This window comes from Momordica charantia (assembly GCF_013281855.1).
Source record: "Momordica charantia cultivar OHB3-1 chromosome 5 unlocalized genomic scaffold, Mcharantia_2.0 BLBB01000005.1, whole genome shotgun sequence".
In the NCBI taxonomy this organism is placed as follows: domain Eukaryota; kingdom Viridiplantae; phylum Streptophyta; class Magnoliopsida; order Cucurbitales; family Cucurbitaceae; genus Momordica; species Momordica charantia.
Genome location: NW_028275163.1, coordinates 7,947,946 through 7,973,015, shown reverse-complemented (window position 1 = coordinate 7,973,015; position 25,070 = coordinate 7,947,946). Strand labels below are relative to the sequence as shown.

Below are 25,070 nucleotides of genomic sequence, written 5' to 3'. Positions count from 1 at the left end.
ATGAATTGGTTTTTGCAGTGATTTTTGGTGAAGGGATATTATTGAGGTAGATGAAGCAACTCCATGGAATTAAGTCGTTGACCATTTTAAGTTTCCCAGTTAATTTGCAAAATAAAGCTCTACAAATCATTCAAGCTTTATCTTGGCCAATTTCTTTTAGTGGGGGAGAATTTGTGAGTTCTGTTGCTTCTTAAATTTTCATTGTTTCTTTGTTAATTTTACCTTAATATTCTTGTTTAGTTGTTTGCTCTTTTTGTTCCTCTTGCATAATTCTTTGGATTTTGAGTCTTTGATTATTAATTCCATATATCTTATTTTCATTGTTTTCTATTCTAGTTTGTTGGATCTTGAATATTAGGTTCTTGATTCTTAGTTTTCTTATTTCGTGGGTTCTACTTGTTTCTTACTTGAGTTTGACACTTTACAATCATTCCTATTTGAATTGTTACTTGTTTGCTTCATTAGCTTCTTGGTTGCAAACTCTTAGATCATCACCATGTACTTGAGAGAGATTGTATCCTTGTGAGAGAGCATCATTTTGAAAGTAAACACGAGCGAACCACATCAATTGAGTGAACACGTGAGGGAGTGAATTGTGAGGTCCATTTTTCTTTAATTGTTTTCTCTTTTGCAGCAATGTCAAACTTAGGAGATAGACCTACTAATAGAGATGTAGAAGGGATGGAACCACAAGAACAACTCCTTGCGAGAGTCATGCAAAATGTGGAGACCATGATCAATGAGAGGTTAGATAGGATGGAGTAAAGACTTCAAGCAGGGATTGACCTCAAGGAAGAAGGCAGCCTGAAGAAGTTTTGGAGGAGGAAGAAGACTTAGGGCAAGAAGATGAAGATGAGGAGCCGGAGGTTGCAGTACCTAGAAGAGGAGAACGCCGAGGAGTGAGAGGAAGAGGAGGTTTCCAGAATAGAAGGCAACAAGGGAGGAGAGAAGACAACCATGTAGATCGGGGCTTTGGGAACATTAAGGTTAAATTTCCCAAGTTCCATGGCACTTCCAACTCGGAAGATTATTTAGAATGGGAACAAAAAGCTGAGCATATATTTTATGGCAACAACCTCACAGAAGAGAAAAAGGTAACTATCTCTGTTACGCATTTTAAGAGTTATGCACAGACTTGATGGGATAAGGTGTGTTCTAGGAGAAGGAGACGACAAGAAGGTTGAGTGGAAACTTGGTTGGAACTGAAGGAGCTTATGAGGAGGCGGTTCATACCACCACACTTCTTGAGAGATTGTGCACAGAAGCTTCAAGCTCTTCGCCAAGGAAACAAGAGTGTTGAAGAATATTATAAAAAGATGGAAACATTGATGGAAAGAGTAGACATTGATGAGAATGAGGAGAACACCATGGCACGATTTATAAATGGGTTAAACATAGAAGTGGCCTATCGTGTTGATTTGCAGATGTATGAGGATATGGAGGAGTTGGTGCACTTTTCGGTGAAAATTGAAAAGCAAATTCAAAGGCGTAAGTCGAGGTACGCTACTAAGAAACCTTTTTCAAACTCAACTTCGTCTTGGAAAAAGGATGGCAAATCAACTGACTCTAAATTTAAAGTGGGTAGTGAAAAACCTAAAGATAAGGGGGAAACTTCATCCAAACCCAAACCTAAAACTGACACACACACATGTAGGAGTCGGGATCTTAAATGTTGGAAATGCCATGGGGTGGGACATATAAGTCGGGAATGCCCTAATAAGAGAACTATGATCCTTAGAGAAGGAGAGTTAGTAACAGATGCAAGTGAGGTAGATGAAGAAAGGGATGAGTCCATGAATGACCTAGGGAGTGAGGAAGAAGTAGAGGATACTACATACTTATCCTTAGTCACTAGGAGGGCTCTCAGTACCCACATGAGGGAAGATAACTTGGAGGATCAAAGGGAAAACTTATTTCATACACGTTGCCTTGTGCAAACCATACCCTGTAGTGTAGTGATTGATAGTGGGAGTTGTACGAATGTAGTAAGTTCTAGCTTGGTTTCACGACTGAGCCTAGATACTAAACCCCACCCACAACCTTATAAACTACAGTGGCTTAATGATTGTGGTGAACTCAGGGTGACTAAGCAGGTGAAAATTCCTTTTGCCATTGGAAGATATGAGGACGAGGTACTATGTGATGTGTTACCGATGCATGCAGGTGATATGCTCCTTGGTAGGCCTTGGCAGTTTGACAGGAGAGTTCATCATGATGGTTTTCTTAATCGTTACACATTCACACACAATGGTAAGAAAATTGTACTTGTTCCCCTATCCCCAAAGAAGTACTTATTGATCAAGAAAAATTAGAGAAAAGAAAGGTCGAGGTCTCAGCAAAATCAAATGAAGGAAACAAAAAAGAGAAAGGAAAACAAAAAGAGAGCTTGAGAGAAAATGAGAGTTTGAGAGAAAAGCAAGGGCATAAATCACGACCTAATGAGAAAAAAGAGAAAAAAATAATTAGCTGGAGTGCTAGAACTTGTGAGGTTAGAAAAGCTATGTTTTCAAAACGAACCATACTCATGGTTATGTTTAAAGAAGCTAACTTACTAACCGAGGAGCTTGAATCCTCTTTGCCTAGTGTTTTCGTGTCTCTTTTGTAGGAATTCAAAGGTGTATTTCTCTAGGAGTTGCCTAAGGAGCTACCACCTTTGCGAGGCATAGAACACAAGATTGACTTCATCCCCGGTGCTCAAATTCCAAATCGACCAGCATACCGGGCAAATCCACAAGAGGCTAAAGAGATTCAAAGGCAAGTAGACGAGTTGCTTGCCCAAGGGTATATACAAGAAAGTTTGAGTCCTTGTAGTGTTCTTGTCTTGCTGGTACCTAAAAAAGATGGGTCTTGGAGAATGTGCTGAGATTGTAGGGCTATAAACAAAATTACCATTAAGTATAGACACGCTATTCCTAGGTTGGATGACATGCTTGATGAATTATATGGATGTAGCCTGTTTACAAAAATTGATTTAAAATATGGGTACCATCAAATTAGGATGAACGTGGGAGATGAATGGAAAACTGCATTTAAAACTAAGCATGGATTATATGAATGGTTGGTTATGCCATTTGGCTTGACCAATGCACCTAGTACTTTTATGCGACTTATGAACCATGTATTGCGTGACTTTTTGGGAGAGTTTGTTGTGGTTTATTTTGATGACATTCTGATAAATTCTAGGACACTAGAGGATCATGTTCAGCATGTTAGGTATGTTCTGATTGCACTTCGAAAAGAGAAACTTTATGCTAATCTTAAAAAGTGTAATTTTTGTATGGAAAGGATAAACTTCCTAGGATTTGTTATATCTAAACAGGGAATGGAAGTTGATACTGAGAAGGTTAAATCCATTAGGGAGTGGCCCACACCTAAGAATGCTATTGAAATTAGGAGCTTTCATGGACTAGCTGGTTTCTATAGGCGGTTCATTAGAGACTTTAGTTCCATAGCTGCACCACTTAATGAGCTTATTAAGAAAAATATGAAATTTGAGTGGGGTAAAGCTCAAGACTGTGCATTCAGTGAGTTGAAAGATAAATTATGTAATGCACCTTTACTTGTCTTACCTAACTTTGAACTAATGTTTGAAATTGAGTGTGATGCAAGTGGAATAGTGATTGAAGCTGTTTTAATGCAGAACCAAAGGTCATTGATGTACTTTAGCGAAAAGTTGAGTGGTGCAACTCTGAAGTACTCTACATATGACAAAGAGCTTTATGCCTTGGTGAGAGCACTGCAAACGTGGCAGCACTATTTGTGGCCAAAGGAATTTGTTATTCACACTGACTACCAAAGCTTACAGCATTTGAAGGGCCAACAAAAGCTAAATAAAAGGCATGCCAAATGGTTGGAGTTCATAGAAACTTTTCCCTATATGATACGGTATAAGAAAGGTAAGGAAAATGTGGTAGCCGATGCACTATCTCGGAGGTATGTTTTACTGAACTCCCTTCAAATTAAATTGCTTGGCTTTGAACATATTAAGACCTTGTATTCTCAGGACACTCATTTTGCACCTATTGTTTAATCTCTTGTGCAAAAACGTGTGGTGAATGATTTTATGTTGTTTGATGGTTTCGTGTATAGAAAGGATAAACTTTGCATTTCTACTTGTTCCATTCGTGAATTGCTAGTTAAAGAAGCTCATGGAGGAGGTTTAATGGGGCATTTTGGATAGCAAAAACATATGACATGTTGACTGAACAGTTTTATTGGCCTAAAATGAGACATGACATACATAAGGAGTGTGAGAGATGCATTGCATGCAAGGAAGCGAAGTCTAGGTCAAAACCACGTGGATTTTATTTGCCTTTACCAACTCCTAACGGACCATGGTTAGATATTTCAATGGATTTTGTACTTGGCTTACCACGATCTAAAAAAGGAAAGGATAGCATATTCGTAGTAGTTGACAGGTTTAGCAAGATGACACATTTCATTCCATGTAATAAAACTAATGATGCTAAACATGTGGCTGACTTGTTCTTCAAGGATGTTGTTAAATTACATGGCATTCCTAGAAGTATTGTTAGTGATAGAGATGTTAAGTTTCTAAGTCACTTTTGGAGAATACTGTGGGGAAAACTAAGCACTAAATTAGTTTACTCCACTACATGTCATCCTCAAACTGATGGACAAACTGAGGTAGTTAATAGAACAATGGTGACAATGCTTAGGGCTATAATTGATAGAAACCTCAAAACTTGGGAGGATTGTTTACCATTCATTGAATTTGCATATAATAGGGTTGTCCATAGTGTCACTAGATGTACTCCTTTTGAGATTGTTTATGGATTTAATCCTTTATCACCGCTTGATTTATTACCTTTGCCTTCTAACGAGGTTGTGAATTTTCAAGCTGACAAAAAGGCAACAGCCATTCGGGAGCTACATAAAGAGGTTAAGGAAAGGATTGAGAAAAAAACACCAAAGTAGTATCGAGAGTCAATCAACACCAAAAGCCTATTGTATTCAAAGAGGGAGATTGGGTCTGGATTCACTTTCGAAAGGAGCGATTCCCACATCAGCGAGATTCTAAGTTAAACCCAAGGGGAGATGGACCTTTCCAAGTGTCGAAGCAAATCAATGACAATGCCTATCAAATTGACCTCCAAGGTAAGTATGGCGTGAGTGCTACTTTTAATGTGTCTGACTTGACTCCTTTTGATGTAGGTGATGATTTTGATTCGAGGACGAATCCTTCAAAAGGGGGAGAAGATGATATGAACCAAGATGCATTAGCCTTGCCGTCAGGACCAATCACTCGTTCAAGGGCCAAACAGTTACAGCTAGCATTTGATTCTCACATCCAAGCAGCAGTGAGCTCCACTAATGGACATCAAGAGGATAAAGATGAGACAAAACTTTATTCATGGTGCCAAATGAATATATGAGACGAAGATGAAGCCAAATGAAGACACGAGAAGAAGATGACGGAACTTTACAAAGTTATTATTTATTTTTATTTATTATTATTATTTTTTTTAAAATGGTTATCTATCTCATTTTTTTAGGCCTTTTATATTTTTAGCACAATGATGTGGGCATTTAATTTATCAATTTTTAGGTGTTTTTTTTTAATTTAACTATGTCACATTTAATTGGGGGTACTATAGTTTTTTAACTTCCTTTGAGATCAGGGATTTAATCTTGTGAACAGAACGATCAATTTTCACAGAATGAATTTGGAGTGTTTTATCGTGATGACTAAGGGTTCATCAACTTTGCAATTCTTGATCTAGGTTGCAAACACGGAACATTCAAGCTAGGTTTGATCGACCTTCTTGTAGAGTTTTCAACCTTGAGTAGGGAACCAGTTCTCCTTACCTCTTGGTCTTCGATCATCAATGTAATCCACGTCTAATCTTCCCTTGGGATTGTGCTATTTGATCTGGGGTTTTTGAAATTGACAGTTAGGGGTCCTCCTGAGGTGGAAGGGTTTTTATCTGCAATTTTCTAGGTTCCATTCTTTTGTCAAATTAATTTTCTCTCAATAAAAAAAAACTCTCTCTTAAATCTCTCATTACATTTATTTCTCGTTCACTCTGGATTAATTCTTTCTCCACTTATCCAAATTTCTTACTTAAATTAATCGATCCAAATAATTCTTTATCTCTTCTCTTCTTCTTTTTTTTTTTTTTTAATTCTATTTCACTTAATTTTGCACTTAAAATGTTAGAATATGAAAAGTTTTATCATCTATTTAATTAGGTCTTTACGTATTGAATTTGAAGTGTATTTTCTTCCTTTCATTCTCTCCAAAGCCGTCATCTAAGTATTAATTATGGAACTTGAAAAGTTTTATCTATCTCTCTTTCTCCTTTCTATATAATTCTTGAAGCTTCTAAATTTAAGATGGATCGGTGATTGCAGAGTTCATCTAATGGAAAGCCCCTCATCCAACAATTCAATAAGAGTCAGACGTAATTACCGATCTATGTTCTGCTACAATCTTCTCAAGGTGTTCTCTCAATTTCGATGAAGGTTAATATGTGACAATCCTTTTAGCAAAGATTATATGTTGCAATTGCTCCACTCACTTTGCTACCATTTCAGCTTTCGCAAAATCATCGATGAACCTCAACAAAGACAAACCCTCATTCATATGATAAATTCTATAAATAAGTGAAAATTGCGTGGGATTGGAATCTCAATTGACAAGGTCGCCTCGCCTAAGCCATCGTGTGCAGTGTTGGCCAGTGTTGTAGCAACTCATTTCTACTGTTTTTTTATTATTTATTTGTTTTTTTTATTTTTTTCCACTAAGAAGGAAGAATATAAGAATTCTGTAAATTTGAAATTGTGATTTATATATTATAATTTTTTCTTTTTCAATCCCATCATAGTCGGCAAATTAAATAAGGTAGGTATATGATGTAGGAGGTAAAAATTTAAGTGAAAACACTGGTACTATATTATATTATTTCAACAATATATTTTATAGTTAATTTATTTATAATGGACTGTAAATTATAATTATAATATAAAATATATTATAATAGATGGGTGTCATCCCTTTTTTTAACACGTTTAAGGTACATTCTCATATATGTTTAAAATGCAACAAACAAGAATATGAAATTAGACATAACATTGTATATAAAATAATTCACAAAAGAAATATAGTGTAAATAGTTTAACATTTGTACTAAAAAAATAGTTTAATATTCATATAATATAATATGTGTTGGATTAAATTTTATATGAAAATGTTTCTTCACACAATGTAAAATTAATTTAATTTTTAAAAAGATAATGTAAATAAGATAAAAAAAAAAGTTAGTAAATTAAAACCAATGACTTATAGGTTAAAAAACACTTGTAGTCTCTGTATTTTCACTAAAGTAATAATTTAATCCCTAAACTTTAGTTTGTAATGATTTAGTCCATGTACTTTCAAATGGATAAGAATTTAGTCCTTGAACTTTAATATGTAACAATTTAGTTCTTGTAATTTGAGGTTGGTAACAATTTAGTCCTCTTCATGAAATTTTTTTGTTAAGTTTTTTGTATGTATATATTGATAAACTAAAGAGAGACTAAATATTTTATGAATTAGAAATATCAAATTATTATATTATCATACGATACTTAATTTTAATAAAATTTTGTACGATAGAAACTAAATTGTTACAAATTTTAAACTATGGGAATTAAATCGTTACAAGTTAAAATTCAGAGACTAAATTGTTATTTTAGGAAAAGTACATGAACTAAATTGTTACTCAGTGAAAGTACAGGGACCAAATATATTTTTTAACCTTTAAAAATTAACTAAATTATAATTTTTTAATATTTTTTATAGTTTAAAATAAAACTATAAATTTCAAGTGCATCTCACATGTCTTTTTCTACTCTTTATAAATACAAACTAATTAAGTTGTATTTTCATTTTTTTTTGTTTTTTTAGTACTAATTATAATTTTTTTTTGACAGAGAGTAGTAATTAATTAAGTTGTTGAAAAAGGAAAAAAAAAAAGAAAAACTAATTAAGTTATAATTAGTTTATTAGGGCGGGTGAATCTGGGATGACTTTTCGTGGTAGGAAGTTTTTTTAGCATACTGAACGCGCGGATATGTGGTTGGATAATAAAAAATAATTTCTAAAAATGCAAGTATTTTAACTTTGATGAGAAGCACTTAATTAGTGTCTCTCAAATACTTAAAACACTTTTTAAAAAAGTAATCCAAACTCATTCCTCGCATTAACGAATATATTAACCATCCAACATGGCTTATTAGTTCAGAGGAACTGGGATAATTTGAGAGGGAGTGAATTCAAACTTTACGATGGCTCGACATGGTGGATTGTCAACACAGGAATGATCGGAAGGTGAAGATATATTTTCTTACTTTTAAGAGGTTGCAAATTCAATCTTCCAACCTGCGTTTGTGATTTATTTTTCTTTTTTCGAGTTTAACAATTGTAATAATTGGAGATTAGCTATTAATCTATATGTCGACATTTTCATTGACATTTTCATGTATCCATGAGTTGGATATAACCTAAAGAATAAATCAACATTTCCATAATATTGCAAAAAAAAAAAAAAACCTACAAAATATGAATCTATCAATAAAATCTCATTAATATAGACATAATATTAATGTCAATTATTTTTAACTTATTTTAAAATGATGAAATATTATATGTTAATTTAAATAGTTTTTATGAATTTTTTATTTTTATCTCTTTTTTAGAAATATCTATAGATATTGATATTTTCATAAATATTTACGTAAAATTAAGATTTCGATATTTTACCAAAACGAGTATAATTCAGGAATAATTGACATATATCTCAAACTAAGAATACGTGGATTAAAACTTTGCTCAACATGAATGAGAGTTGATTCAAATTTAGGTAAACTTCTGATTAAATAAAAGAACCGACCAGAATATTCTTAAAGGCAGACGAAAGCCACATAGTTGGGAAACGACCAAATAGCCTTTCATCACAATGGGGATAAAGAGGCAAAAAATGGAAAGCTGGCCAATTCGTCCCTCAGAAAGTGTTGGCAAGTGCTCTGCCCACCTCCGCCACCTACAAATTCCACTGTGTTCAATCAACCCATTTCTCGGCAGGTATAGAAATTCTTTAATTTCAACATTTTCTTTGGATAATTCACATACCCACGTTCCTACATTCCCAGACTTAACTTGGGTGTTGTTGTTTTCGTTATCATATTCTTGTCTGTGAGTAATTTAGAACCGTGGTGGCTAGAGAAGTGGATTGATTGGTGCTTCTAGTGTCCTTGGAGTTGAAATTGGTCTGATATTCAGGCCTTGCGCTGAGGAAAAAGGAAATTCAGGAGGTCTGCAACTGATTTCTGGGCGCAATTCTTGATTTTCATGCACCGAAGTAGTTTGGTTTTCTTTTTAAATTCCTGGGTCTTTGGCGAATGCTTTATTTGGTGGAAGGAGTAGTTGTTGTTGTCTGCTTCTGTTTCTGAGCTTGTGTAGTGAAGGAACTGGAGCTAAGTTCTGATTTTGCGGAGTGGGTTTGGTGAAATGTCACTATGTGGATCTGTCTCTGCTCTGAACTTGAGGTGGCAAAAGGGTATCTCAAAACCAACCTCGAGATGCTGTTCTCCTTTAGGTTGTAAGAAGAGCGATGCTTTAGCATTTTGGGGCAGTGAGTTTGTGGGCGATGGCTTGAAAATATCTGGCAGACATGTTAGTAGGAAACCATCTGAGGGGACTTTACCACTAAAGGTTTGTCCGCATTCAGATTCTAGAGTATTCAGTTTCTGATGTAGTTGTTGAATGGAATTAGTTATTGTTATCTTTTTTCATGAACAGGTAGTTTGCTTGGATTACCCTAGACCACCGATTGATGATACTGTCAATTTCATCGAAGCAGCGTACTTATCTTCTAGTTTTTGTACTTCTGCACGTCCTATTAAACCGTTAAAAGTAGTGATCGCTGGTGCAGGTTAGGAATTCTCTTGCTTAGCTTCACTGAAATTCTTATTGGAAATGAAATAGATGATGCCAATTATAAAAATGTGTTATTTCTTTTCTTGATGTTTGATGATATTATCATGTTTTCATACTCTATAGGATTAGCTGGTTTATCAACAGCAAAATATTTGGCAGATGCTGGCCACAAGCCTGTTTTACTAGAAGCTCGAGATGTTTTAGGTGGGAAGGTACGGTTGCTAGAAGTACTATTGTTTGCTTATTAATTCTACCTGAGACTATCCATTTTGCCAGAGTTTTTTTGGCATAACGCATTTTTTCTGAATATTTTGTATAGAACTCACAAATAAGTATGCTATTCTGAATCTTCTAGTGTTTCATTTCTTATCCACTGTACTTTAATTTCTTAGTCAAATATGAAACTAGCTATACTGTCAAAATATTCATCTTTCTGCACATTGTACTCAAGTCCACTGTTTCTGTGGTTGAGTCCCTGGTTTTTTTAATCATTTCAATGTCATGATGTTCTAGGAACTTGTGTTCCATTTAATAAAATAGTAAATGATAAACTAGGGTAATTCAAGGGACCATAGAGCTCTCCCTGTACATGAAATACTAAAATCTTGTACCCTAACGTACACACTCACCCCCATCACACTTTAATTGACCCCTCACATCATACCCATGATCCCCGTGTTCGGTTACATTTATTTGTTACTGTAGAGACTAAAGTTGGAATCCAATGTTCTATATTCTCATTATTAAAGTCTATATATATAGACAAATATACAAGGTTGACCTAATCCTATAAGGAGGAGGTAAAGGACAAATTAATATTAATATTAAAATATACTAATATCTATACTCTAACACTCCCCCTCAAGTTGGTGCATATATATTAATCATGCCCAACTTGTTAGACAAATAATCTATTCGTTCTCCATTCAACTTGTGTTATGTGATTTTTGATATCATTGGGATCACCTCAAAAGTTACGATTGATTTATTCTCAGCCATAACAAACAAACGAACTTATTTGAACAAAACGACAGAACCAGACCAAACCAATCTGAAGGAGAAAAGGGAATCGAACCAAACCAATTGAACGGAGCCAAGTGAACCAAACCAATTGAATTGAAACAAACGAACCGAACCAAAACCGGTATAAATCAACCAAACCGAACTGGAATGTGACGAACCAGACCGAACCGAACTTGAACCGGATGAACCAAACCACTTGAAACCAAACCGGTTGAACTGGACCGCTTGAACCGGATCAGGTGTTTTCTGAAACCAGAAACCCTAAGTGCTACCCCACGACAACCAGAGGGCTGAAGGCGATTGGCGGTGATGGGAGCGCACGGCGACTAGCGACGAAGGTGTGAAGAACGGCTAGACGAAACCCACGAATAGCAATTAGAAAACAGGAGCGTTGGCGAATCAGCAAACCGCGGCGACCGGCGACGGCGGCGGCGGCCGGTGGTGGCGGCGGTTGTCGGCGGTGGTCGGCGGTCGTAGTGAGTTGTGTTGGATGGCCATGAACAAATCCCTAAGGGACAAAACCCTAACGGGCACAAAACCCTAACGGGCATCAAAACCCGAATGGGCACAAAACCCGAATGGGTATCAAAACCCTAATGGGCAAGAAACCTAGAACTGTGATACCATGTAGAGACTAAGGTTGGAGAGAATCCAATGTTCTATATTCTCATTATTAAAGTCTATATATATAGACAAATATACAAGGTTGACCTAATCATATAAGGAAGAGGTAAAGGACAATTAATATTAATATTAAAATATAAAATATCTATACTCCAACAGTTACTAAGGGTTCCACAAAAGGTCATTTCATGCCTAAATTAGCCCCATCGTGCCCTTTTCCTCTCCCTCCATGGTAGACTTGGAATAGGAGGTCTATCATATCTTGTCCCCTAAATAGCTGTCTTGTCCTCGTGGAAGTTAAAGAATTGTGTGGAAATATGATTACGGTATTGTTTAAACCATAAACAGATTTTCCCAATATCCTTTTGAGCCTAGTAATAAGTGGCTGCTATAGCTTGTGAATACAAGTTTTGAAATTAATAAACTAACTTATATTTTGGGTTTACATCAATTGTCCATGGCCTTGTGTAGTTGGGAGGTATGAAACATTGGATGATCAGTAGTGAAGTTGGGAGGTATGAAAAATGAGGGCTAGCCACTGGACTGATGTATTCCACCACTTGATATGGGCCAAAGAATCTTCCTTCTAGCTTAGTGCCTATATGGTATCTTATCTAGATTCAATTTGTTGTTTTCAAATTCACTTAATTCAGTGAATTTCTACTTGGTGGGTTTATTTTTGAAAACAATATTTGGATTGTATTTTAATTTTGTGACCAGGAAAGAAACAAGTTTGAAAATTACAGAAATTACGTCTAGGAAGATTGGCATCTCTAGTTTTTTTGCAATCGATTATCGTAGATTGGAGTGCCACTAGGTACACTGTTATTCCTCTCACCTCTGTGGCAACGTCCTAAGCTGGCATCTCTATCACAGTTTCCATGATTTTCACTTTATTTGTTGGTACGGTTGCCTCTCCTTGTCAACTTCACCATTACATCTATCCTCTTTCTCTAATGATTTGCTAAACCCATCCTTGATCTGAATCAACCGACATTCTATTGCACTATGCACTCCTATGATTTTCTCCTCCATTTGAAAATGTGGTTTGTGCAGGCCTGTGAGGATGCTTTGGTTGCTGAGGACCATCTTTGTGTAATTTATTTGATTTATATTTTGACAATCATTTTATCTCTTTATCCTACTCCTTGTTTTTTTATTTTTTCCTCAAACCTAAACAAGTTTGCCTTTCTTAAGCTATAAAATGTTTATATTGTTATATATCATGATATATTTTATTCAAATTTATCTTTGAGGCAGTTATACAGCTTTTTTATTGGAAGATTTAGTTTTTACTTGTATTGATTATCTGGAACATTCTTGATTCTTTTTATAGGTCTTAAGGAGTCTTGCTTTTCCCTATTAAATTTGGTTCGCACTTTCTTTGTAGGTAGCTGCTTGGAAAGATAATGATGGAGACTGGTACGAGACTGGCCTGCACATATTTTGTGAGTATTATGCAGATAATTATAACCAGTTGATGTTAGAAAATAGTTCCGTTTGCTTTTGATTCCAGAACTACCAGTGTAATTCAATTTGGTTTTTAAAACCTTTTTTTTTTTTTCAATCCGTCCCTGCTGTATAGTATCAGGTCAAAAATATTCTTAACATTTTAGTTTCTACAATCATCAAAACTGTTGATTGAAGAAGCTTCCTAGTCTTTTTCTTCTTTGAAGAATTCAGATATGAGGTTAACCTTTAACCATTGTGTTCGATAATATACTCTACTCATATATCAGTTATCAGTTTACCATACTTCCATTTCTATTTATAAAACTGTCTTCTATCTGGAAAAAAAAAAGAAAAAAAAAACTTATTTCAATTAGACATCCAGCTATTTGCAGACCTTTATGTTGTATCTCGTTTGCATGAGATGCTAATTCATGATCCTTTGGCTTCTTTTCTTGCTGGAAAGTTGGGGCTTATCCCAATTTGCAGAACTTGTTTGGGGAACTTGGAATCAATGACCGTTTGCAGTGGAAGGAACATTCAATGATATTTGCTATGCCAAATAAGCCTGGGGAGTTCAGCCGATTTGATTTCCCCGAAGTACTTCCTGCACCCATAAATGGTAGGCAAGTAATATTCATTAGTTACAAGTTTATTAAGACAGCATACTTTGTTGGAATGTGACTGAAATAAACTTCATGCCGTTTAGTGGTCTAATCATGATATGCAATGATAGCATTTATTATTAAATGTACTATAAGTATAACCTGGTTCGTTCAGTTAGTTAATTAGCCTTTTGGAACTAGGTTATAAAATTTGTTTGATCAGTTACCTCACTAAACTCTTGTATAAATATGTACCGCACAACAATAACGTTGACTTGCGTTCATCTTGTGAAGTTCTTTATTTCTTTCTATGGCAATGAAATGCCGTATCACCTTGTGCTGAATTAGCATCAACTCCTTGTGTGTTATGAATACGAGTCACACTGCCTGCTGATGGTGCTGGTCGTATGCATTACTTTATTTGCAAAATCATCATGTAGTTCTCTTTGTATGGCCTCTGTAAATGTTTTATGTTACCACCAATTCAGGTTTCCTAAAACTTTGAGAATTACTGGCAGGGATATGGGCCATTTTAAGGAACAACGAGATGCTTACTTGGCCAGAGAAAGTTAAATTTGCAATTGGGCTCCTGCCGGCAATGCTTGGTGGGCAACCTTATGTAGAGGCTCAAGATGGTTTAACTGTGCAAGAATGGATGAGAAATCGGGTATGATTAGCACGCCCTAATCTTTTATTGAATCTATGAGCAACAAAGACTTGAAGAAATTTTCAAATTCTAGGCCATACCATTTCCAATGGAAATATTCAAAAGCATAATTTCAAAATGTGGTAGCCACCTTGTACTCAATGAACAAGTACTCAAATAGTCGAATTTCTATGACCTCATTACCCGCGATAGATCTCTGAGGAGGAAATCATGAACAGGGATTCTTTCTCTGGATTCTGTCCATAGTGTTGGTTTTACAGTGGATAAAGCCCAAAGAAAGTATCTAAACATCTTTTGATCCTTCCATTGCCACCAAAAACAAGGTGCCAGAAGTGATTTAGGCTGTTGAACAAAATTTGCTAGAGAAAATCCCTTTTCCAGATACTACTCATTCTGTTTGTTGTTATCATAATTTTTTTAATAAGAAATACTTGTACAGTTAGAAAAATATTACGGGCAGAAACATTTTATTTGTTGATCATTTTTGTGTACTTACTAACTATTTTATTTGTTTATTTCATCAAATTTACTGCACTTGATAATTTAACGTAGTTCAAAAATATTACAGGAGGAAACTTTTTATTTCTTACTGATAAATTATTAGTAACAAAAAATCTAATGGCACTTGTTTTTTCTTATGTCCAGGGAGTACCTGATCGTGTAACAACTGAGGTGTTTATTGCTATGTCAAAGGCTCTAAACTTCATTAACCCCGATGAACTTTCTATGCAATGCATTTTGATTGCATTGAATCGATTTCTTCAGGTATGATTATTTATTTGCACAATAAGATTATTGGATCGAGTAATTGAATCTAAATCACAGTTAATCTTGATGAATTAGTTAGTGTATTTTACCTCTACAATTGTTCCAGTAAAAAATCTCATCGTGGTGTTATTAGAATTGCGGCAACTTTACGAGAATTGAATCCCATGTTTTTCTTACGATCCAAGCCCCAATTCTCTGACATGCAACTCTTGTAGGAGAAGCATGGCTCTAAGATGGCTTTCTTAGATGGAAATCCACCTGAGAGACTTTGTGAGCCAGTTGTCGAGCATATTCGGTCATTGGGTGGTGAAGTGCGACTTAACTCGAGGATACAAAAAATTGAGTTAAACAATGATGGAACAGTGAAGAGGTTCTCACTAAACGATGGGAATGTAATTGAAGGAGATGCTTATGTATTTGCCACTCCTGGTAAGTAACATAGTTTTTGGTGAAATCTTATATGTAATTATATCATATTTTTTTAATTGTACTTAAATTGATATGCATCTGTTCCAAGCAGTTGATATTCTGAAGCTTCTTTTGCCTAATGACTGGAAAGAGATTGAATACTTCAAGAAGCTGGAGAAATTAGTTGGAGTTCCAGTTATCAATGTCCACATATGGTAGTAGTACCTTCCCCCTCTCTGAGATTTATTCATGCTACTGTGTGATGGTCCCTATGTTCTTACATACTCCTACGTTTCACATCCAAAGATCTTTTCCTATGAATTGCGTCTAAGTTCTTCCTGGAAATGTGGATACCATATTGACTAGTTGACTTAAGTAGTATAAGGAGCAGTTTTTTTTTGTTTGGAAGAATGTTGTCTCTGATTGTTTGATGAGACGAAGCATGAGGATTCCTTTGCAATTTGCACCTGTGTTCGAAATTTGATTGGGATGTTAGATGGGAATATTTTTAATCGTCAAGGAACTCTCATCTACAAGATACTTTGTCTAGGAAGCATGAACACTTCAATTTGGGTGGACACGCGGACACTCTGACATATCAAAAACTTCTTAGCTCAATAGATATGTCACACACTAGTTGTACAAAGCGAGTATGAATTTGACACTTGTTAGACACGTATCAAACACTTGTTAAGCATAAGAAATAGATAATATAGGACAAAATGCATCAAACTCCTTTTTTAAGCACAAAAAATGCATAAACTCATTAGCTTTTAATTTACTTCTTGTATAAAGTGATGTATACTTCAAAAAAAATTGTATATTTTAATAAACGTATCTTTGCTGCGTCCGTGTCTTAGATTTTTAGAAATATACATGTCACCATGTCCTGTCTCGTGTCCATATCTATGATTCTTAGCTCCGTATGGATCTCTTTGCCTAAGGATGAAAGCTAACAGTCAATAGTCTCTTCAATTTCTTTTGTAACTACAACCTTTTCATGTCTATGAACAATTGGAAAGGTTTTGTTTAGTCTTTCTTGGGTGGGCCTCCACCTGGACGTTGTTTCCTTCCATTTTTGTTGATATATACAAGTTTCTTATCCAAAAAAACAAAAAATAATCTCTTGAACGTTTATACTCACTTTCTATTTCTTGTCTTCAGATTCTCAAGTCTGAATCTTGTCAAAATGCTTCTGGTTTTTTACAACTGAGGACATGTATATCTCAAAACTTATGTAATCAAATACAAGAGCTTTATATTATCAGTTCTTTGGTGGCATGATTTTTCTTTGCAGGTTTGACAGGAAACTGAAGAATACATATGATCACTTACTTTTTAGCAGGTGTGTTTATACTTGCTTAACTTGTTCTGTTTTGGGGGATAGAACAGTTTTTCTATAGCTTTATGCATTTCCCTGTTGTTTGATAAAAGATGTTTTACTTCAATGCAGGAGCCCGCTTCTTAGTGTTTATGCCGACATGTCGGTTACATGTAAGGTATTATTTCAACTAAGCCCCTTTTTATTTGATGGGTTTTGATCCATGAGCATGGTAATAGGTGAACGGTAGCAATTTTTCTTTATTTATGTAGAGAAAAGAAATTTACATAGTTCACAAACTTTAAAGTTGGTTCTCCCCCTAATACATGTAAGATAATCCTCCTTCCTTTTCCTTTTTTTTTTTTTGATAAGAAACAAAGTATTCATTGATCTATCAAAAGTGGAGACAACCTAAGGGCGGAGGGTTGAGACCCTCCCCCAAAAGCTAAATAATGGCAGCCTTCCAATTCCTACCAAAAGATAATCCTCCTTTTTTTCTTTTCTCACTACCAAGCATTATATACTATTTATGATTAGTAACTACTCATAAATATCCATCTATCCAAGTAACTCTTGTAACTACCCATACATATCCATGTATCCTAGTAACTCCAATTTTAGTTCGTGTGTACCCTTTGATAAGTAAAACGGATTGGAGGAGTGATCTATGTGACATGGTGGTAATTGTTTGATATCATATAATTATCTTATGATTTCATTTTCAATATTGCGGAATGTGACCTCCAAGTGTCCTTTTGGCACATCCGGTGGCACTCCAAAATACGAGGGTATCACACATTTCCATAGACATATGAATATCTATTTTACCATTTCCCTTACCATTTCCACGGATCGTAAACTTTAAAAAATGCCTAATAGATTGGAACCGTTTTAGACACAAAATTGAATGTTGAGGGACTTAGGATACTTTTGAACTTCAAGATCTATTAGAAACTTTTTACCATTCAGGAGCTTATTTGATGCAATCTTGAAAGTATAGAAAGTATAGACTAAAATTAATTTAACCTATTACTTATTATGTGAATTTGTTGTTTGTGCCACTTGTCTTCACATACCTGTTCATTAGCTGCTCCAACAACTCCGCTTGCTCTTAGCCTGCGGTCTAATTTTCTCATTTCAAGCACAATATGAAATTTGAAAAACCTTAGAATGGATGCTTTACATCTTGTTGCTCATTTCTTTTAAAATTAACCATATCTTTTAGAGCTTTTGATATCTTTGTTACCACAGTTTAGTATGCCCGGCTATGATACTGCCTGATGCTTTGTTGATACAGGAATATTACAACCCAAACCAGTCCATGTTGGAGCTAGTCTTTGCACCTGCAGAAGAGTGGATTTCCCGGAGCGAGTCGGAAATTATTGATGCCACAATGGTGGAACTAGCTAAACTCTTTCCTGATGAAATTTCTGCTGATCAGAGCAAAGCTAAGATTGTCAAGTACCATGTTGTTAAAACCCCAAGGTAAACTTACAGTCTGCTCACTCTTTTCTACAAGAAATTGTTTGTTTTTATCAACAAAATCAAACAATGTCAATCTCTGTCCGTTGGGAGTTTGCATCTTTTAGACATTATTATTCATTTTCATCGATAAAAGTTTGTTTCTTTTTTTTTTTTTTCCTCATAGAAAAGCATTAATATAATGGATAACTGATAGGAAAAACTAACAGCTAATCGATAAATCAAGAGGCTCCAAGAGACTTAATTTACAGATGAAATTATCAAGATAGGCAATCTAATCTCCTTTCAGTTTGATTCTTTCCTTAAGATATTCTAACTTCTAGTTTTTGTGGCCATCTACTCTAGATATTATAGTTCTTATTTTTGCTCCAAATTCCATAATAGTTGCGAAGTGGTTCTATCAAACGTGTATATAATAATTTGGACACCCTTAGTTATTGAACAATGTTTAAAAAAAATTGCTTGGACAGTTGTTGATTGGCAGACTTATTTGATATCAATTACAGGTCGGTTTATAAAACTGTGCCCGACTGCGAACCATGTCGCCCCTTGCAGCGATCGCCTATTGAGGGATTTTATTTAGCTGGTGACTACACAAAACAGAAGTATTTAGCTTCAATGGAAGGTGCTGTTCTCTCAGGGAAGCTTTGTGCACAGGCTATTGTGAAGGTAATTTCCCTGATAACATTTTTTTACCTTTTCTTCAGTTCAATAGGGGTGGTCATTCAAACCTTCGACCTCTAAGGTTGGAAAGTAATGCATTGACCAAATTGAGCTATCCTCGTGTCGGCTTTGATAACCTTGTTATAGAGGGAAAATGTGAGTGTAAGACGGGTTGCTGACGCGGATGTGGATGTTTCCGGGGTGGCTTTCAGCTTAGCAAGTGGTTTTTGTCTCTCTTATCAAGGATGTGGATGTTGTCAAGAATGAGTGTGATGGGGCTGTTTGTGTCATTATAAATGAAGGAAAGAAACATTTTGATTATGTGCATTTATGTGTCATGTATTGCATATTGCAGGACTATGAAATGCTCGTTGCTCGGGAGCAAAGACGGGTTGCTGAGGCGGGCGTTCGGTGACAAGAACTTTAAGGTAATCTTGGAAGAAAATGATAAAAAATAAGACTCGCAAACTTCAAAACCATGTAGAGACGTGCTGCTGCAATGGTACAAATTCTAATCTCATATGTTGCATGTGGTTTTGATTTCACAATTGATGTGTAATATTACATATTGCTTGATTTTATATAATTTTTGTAATGTTTTCTTTTAGATGTGACATTGATTGAGTTAACAAAATGTTTACCATGTCTATAGGTTTATCTAATTTATTCATGATTGTTGTGAAAATGAGTCATCTAATGCAAATTTTGGTGTAACATTGAATGAAAAACAAATGAAATACTTTATCAAAAAAAAAAAATAAATCAAATAAAATTGGTTGGTCTAAATCTTATTTTTGTCCTGGAACTTTAACGCTTGGTCTATTTTGATTGTGAAATTTTCAAATGTTTTGTTTTTGTTCTTGAAATTTACATAAAACCCCTTTTTTTTTTTTTTTTTATTTTTAGGTACATAAAACCCCGTTTAAAATTTGCTATTAACTTCTGTAATAAATTATTTATCGATAGATGGGCGTTTAGACAAATGTTTGAAGTCATATTAGTAGGTTACCTGTCGGTTTTGAAATCTATTTAATGTTAAATAATTTATGAAAAATTACGGTAATAGTTACAATATTTTTCTAATGTAAAATTTAGGGATTAAAATTGAACATTTGAAAATTTAATGGTCAAAATTAAATAAGCATCAAGTTTTGGTATTTAAATTGTCCATTTATTACAAGTGATTTTGACATTAAAAAATATTTTATTTCTGGGTGGAAATTCAAACCTCTAGTCGATACATGTCTTAACAAGTTGAGATATGTTTAGGTTATTTCATCTTAAAGTTATGATAGAGGTAGAGTTTATTGTAAAAATATATATGGTTTTGTCATATGTATCGTTTCGTCTTTAAATTTTGTTTTGATTTTTGTTATTTTAATTTCGTCTTTAAAATTATAAAAGATTAATCTCTTTATTCATGTATTAATTTATCTTCAAATATATTAAAAATTTATTAAAAAAATATGATATGATTAGGGGCTCATTTGTTGGGTAGGAATTAAAGATTCTCATAAGATGGATATCCAAATTCTCATATTTGTTTGAGAGTTATATAAGATGTCTACATGTTTTACTAGGCATCTTAGGATACTCATACGAGATATTCAAATAGCTTTCGATGTCCTCTTACAATATGAGTTTTAAGATTCTTATGTTTGAGAGCATTTTTTACGTCTATTTTTCTTATGTGTATATTTTTTTCATTAATTTTTGTATTTTTCATTTTTTGTTTTATTGTTAAAATAAATCAATGTACTTGATTCATTGATAAATGGTTGTATACAATTAACTATATTTATATACTACATTTAGATATAAAATAAGTTTTAGTCAACTATATAATATCTTAACTTATTCTTAATAGTTAACATAAAATAAGTCAAAGATAAATGACATCTACTTATTCTATTGTCGAAAGGTTAAATCCTCATACCTCACATTTGGTTGTACTAAAAAAAATTTATTTTTATTTGAAATTTAGTGTGCAATCTTTCATTTATTTTACTTTTCTTATAGTCACCAAAGATGACTAGTAAGAACATTGTTGAAAGAGTACATAATTTTAGGACATACATATCTCAGGTCAAATAATTGTGAGTTTGAATCTCTCCCTTCACTCCACACGTTGTACTAAAAAATATAATTTTACTGTACTCAGATGTACAAATAGGTAGCTAGGCGTATGTAGTCTTGATCGAATCTACTGCCTAATTGGTTTAGCTTATCGATGTTCTTGAGTCCAATGAGGATAAAGAGGATGGCCCGACTTGTTTAGCATTTTATAGGAGTAGATAACAGCGGGAAAAACTATGAAATATTAGCGTGAGAGAGCAAACAAGGAGCAGAAGTCGACCCTTCCCCCACCATAATAGCACCACCTAGCTTCGCTGCATCGGTCTCGTAGTAGAGTGATCATGATAGGGATAATGAAACCAATGATAGAGTTGACCTAACCTAGCGACATCCATCCCTTGTCTCCGATTGGAAGATAGAGACTACTTCATGTGCAACTTCAACATCTCCTGCCAACGGGTAGGTCTTCGAATAGGAATCCATTTTCTAAAAGATTCTGGCTTTCGTGCTTTGGTGGGTCTCCAAGATCCTTTCGATGGCCTAACCAGACATGCTCGGAATCTTTTTTTTTCCATCTGGGGAAGTTATTGCTCTTTCACCTCGTAAATTCGATAAAGCGGCTTCGCTCCTCACTTTTGTTCAATTATAAATAAATAACCATTTTGATGGAGATTTGTAGCATCATTCAAGTAAATACAAATTGAGACCCACAAAACAAATATAGTTATCCAAACATTCCTATATATCCTTATAAATATTTATATCAAACAAACACGACCTCTTAAAGATGTCAAATGTTTATAATTTTGAATATCTAATTGTTCGAGCATCTAAAGATTATCAAGTATTTAGATTTTCGAAAAACAAACCACCACAAGATACATTTTGTTAATTGAGTTGAAAACGATTCATGATTAAACTAAGTGAGTTTGACATATCAATTCAAAAGAATTAGAAAAACATATCACTATTCACCGATATAACTTAGCTCAGTGATAATTGACACTTGTATCTGATCAAGCGATTATGAATTCGAATTCCCCACCCCACTTGTTGTACTAAAAAAAAGTTCAAATTTCAAATTCTTCATCAATGCTCCCATTCTACCTCCACTCCATATTCTAGTCTATTTCATTCGTCAAAAGAGATTGTTTCTAAAACAAGTATCTCAACGTTGAATTCCCCACCTATACATATTGTTGTATTCAAAAAAAGAAATCACTAGTAATGGGAGAGAGGATAGATATGGAAGGAATTCAAAATATACTACATTCGTAGATGATATTAGTGGTAAGAAAAAAGATCAAATATGGAAGATTTTTTAAAACTTAGACTAATATGTGAACGAAACACGAAAAGCCTAGTAAAATCAGTCTAGTTCAACCAAAGTCCTATGAACGACCCAAAAGGTTGAACCTTAAGATATGAATCTAGTAGGTCATACTAGTGTGTCAAGCTCTATGTGCCCAGTCTACGAGACAAGTCCCTTGGACTGACGCTATTTTTGTTATTTTGAGAGCCCACACTCGAGGAATTTAGATTTTTCTCTCTATAAAAACTGGAGATAAAAGTCGTACGTTGTTATGGTTAACACACAATCCCTAATTTAACTTAATATTAGTGTGTCTGACTAACATAATGATGTGCTTTATTTTTTTTTTATTTGCTCATGCATCTAAATCTTTAAATTATGCAAATCATATATTTTCTTGTACGAGAGAGAATAGAAAAGGTAAAAAATACCTAAAATTCTATACATATGGAAAGAATTGAAAATACACACAAATCTTGCTAAATCATTCTCAAATTAAGTGGGGATAGATGAAGGAAGAGAAAAAAAAAGAATTAAATAATCGAATGGTAAATATTTGATTCTGACAAATAGTTTTGTAAATATTTTTCTTTTATTTCAGAATACACAAAAATTTTGCAAATTATTATCAAATTGAACGGGGTAAATCGGTAAAGAAAATATGTAAAAAAATGAATAAACTAGTCGGATGATATGTAATTGTAAATATTTAATTATGAGAAGTAGCACAATTTAGGTACAGTTTTTCAGGAAATTAGTCTTCAATTTAAACGAACATTTTTCAAAATAAAAAATAAATCTATAATTAATACAGTTCCTTTTTTTAGTACAGCAATTACTATAATTAATACAGTTAGAAGCGTATTGTAGAGTAAGCACCGATGTACATTTGGTCGATGAGTTTTGATGAAAAATCTACCAAAACGAACATAGCTCGTGGTAATTGACATATATCCCCAACCAAGTGGTTGTAAGTTCGAATCTCTTTTCCAACTGACATATATTTCCAACTAAGAGGTTGTGAGTTCGTTCCTCTACCCCACATTTTCTACTAAAAAAAATAAACTAATTAGAAATATTTACAAAAAAATTAAAAAGAGAATAATTAAAATTTTGTTCTTATTTTTAAGAATAATGTCCTTTTTAGTCCTTTGTATATAACAAGTTACTGATAGGTTTTTATTAACCAAAGTTCAAATATAAACATAGCTTTAACAGTTGTAACATTTTATTTTATGTAACATTTCCTTCTTATAAAGTAAAAGACTAAACTCTTCCTCTCTTTGCAATAAACTTCATTATTAGTAGATCAAACTGTAACGAAATAATTTTTTTAAAAGTTCAAAAACTAAATAGAGAGTAAAAAACCGAGAAGAGTGACACAAGTTAAGTATCAATGAAAAAAATATATTTTTCTTCAATCAATTTATTTCATACTATCTATAATCTATAATATATTAAAAAGGCACGATCTCGGAAAAACATTTTATGACCATTATACCCTTTAATATTTACTTAATTACAAATAAATAACATTTGTTAATAATTAATTATCAATAAATAATAAATATATGGAATCTAAAAGGTTTTTCCTTTAATTACAATTCATGATAGAATTTCTAAAGTTTTGTAACTTTTCATCATCTATTACTATATAAATTTGAGTTTTCTTCCACCATTTTTGTCACAAACGCTTCTCCCTTTCATTCTTCTTTTTAGTACTCTCAAAGAATTCTTGAATCTTGAAAAACGTCTTAAGATGTTGGTGACATATTCAAGTTGTAAGGAAGCATGTTGTTGGATCTATATCCTAGACTGGGTCGTTTCAAATCCACTTTGTGATGAGATGCTTGTTTGAGCCATGATTTGGAATGATCTTAGAGTACAATCATGGAGTTGAAGTATCAGAGATTACTAGATGTATACTACCAAGAAAACTGGTGACTTCACAATTGGGGAGCTAATGACTGAAGCCCTATGGTTCTTCACGTCATAATTCTCGATTTTTTATGTAGTTACAATAATTTTCTTTGTTTGTTGACCACAATGCCAATATATATATATATATTTTTGGTGGTATTACATTGATTTCATGTGATGCAAATGACTTTCTAAAATTCTACCCTATTGAATAGTAATATTGGTCCATCAATTATAAATGGAGAAAATAAAAAGAATGAGTCTATAGCTACAAAATTAGATTTTTTTTGTTTTTTATCTTTCTTTTATAATTAATGTGATTTTTTATTTAAAATGTTTGGTGAAGAATCAATAATTTATTGATAATAATTACAAGCTTTTCTTATTTTGTTTGGAAAAAAAATTGTGTCCTTACCAAGTTTTTAATTAATTATAAATAGTAAATTAATTAATTAATAAATTATCAAGAACAATCCATCTAAAAAGTTGGAATACAATTTTTTTTTTCATTTAATTCATATGGAAGTTAAAGGATTTTAAAATAATAAGTATAATTATAATATGAAATCAAATAATTAAAATAATTTTTCTTTATTGAAGTTGAAAATTTTATTATACGATGTTAAGAAAAAAAATAGGTTGAAAAATCTTTATAATTTTAATTGAACAAGCAACGTGTAGTTCAAAAAAATAAGGATCCTAAATTATGTGAAATAAACTTCTCAAAATGAGAATATAAAAAATTGTTATACTAATAATAAGAAAATGTGAAGTAAAAAACAAAAATAAGAAAATGTAACCTAAACTTC

At 33.6% G+C, this 25,070-nt stretch overlaps 2 protein-coding genes across 2 annotated transcripts; both read left to right on the top strand.

Moving 5' to 3' along the window:
* Positions 1–785: 785 nt before the first annotated feature.
* Positions 786–5,636, top strand: LOC111025539 (transposon Ty3-G Gag-Pol polyprotein; the record flags this gene model as incomplete). The annotated part of the gene is given in 5 exon segments (XM_088124028.1): positions 786–2,204; positions 2,606–2,867; positions 3,300–3,936; positions 4,072–4,175; positions 4,178–5,636. Coding segments are annotated over 5 exon segments (3,183 nt in total), but the record flags the coding sequence as incomplete, so codon positions are not given.
* Positions 5,637–8,927: 3,291 nt separating this feature from the next.
* Positions 8,928–19,560, top strand: PDS3 (phytoene desaturase 3). Its single transcript, XM_022303409.2, has 15 exons — positions 8,928–9,088; positions 9,213–9,718; positions 9,806–9,938; positions 10,067–10,155; positions 12,981–13,038; positions 13,506–13,661; positions 14,163–14,311; positions 14,957–15,076; positions 15,295–15,508; positions 15,600–15,702; positions 16,785–16,832; positions 16,941–16,986; positions 18,106–18,293; positions 18,797–18,959; positions 19,309–19,560. Exons 2-15 carry the CDS (start codon positions 9,515–9,517, stop codon positions 19,366–19,368), a joined length of 1,731 nt encoding a protein of 576 aa, XP_022159101.2. The 5' UTR covers positions 8,928–9,088; positions 9,213–9,514; the 3' UTR covers positions 19,369–19,560.
* Positions 19,561–25,070: the final 5,510 nt, after the last annotated feature.

Coding starts and splice junctions, on each gene's coding strand:
- PDS3 (XM_022303409.2), top strand. CDS start 9,515: ATGTCACTATGTGGATCTGTCTCTGCTCTGAACTTGAGGTGGCAAAAG. Junction 15,703..16,784: donor GTTATCAATGTCCACATATG/GTAGTAGTACCT, acceptor TTTTCTTTGCAG/GTTTGACAGGAAACTGAAGA. Junction 18,294..18,796: donor CATGTTGTTAAAACCCCAAG/GTAAACTTACAG, acceptor TATCAATTACAG/GTCGGTTTATAAAACTGTGC.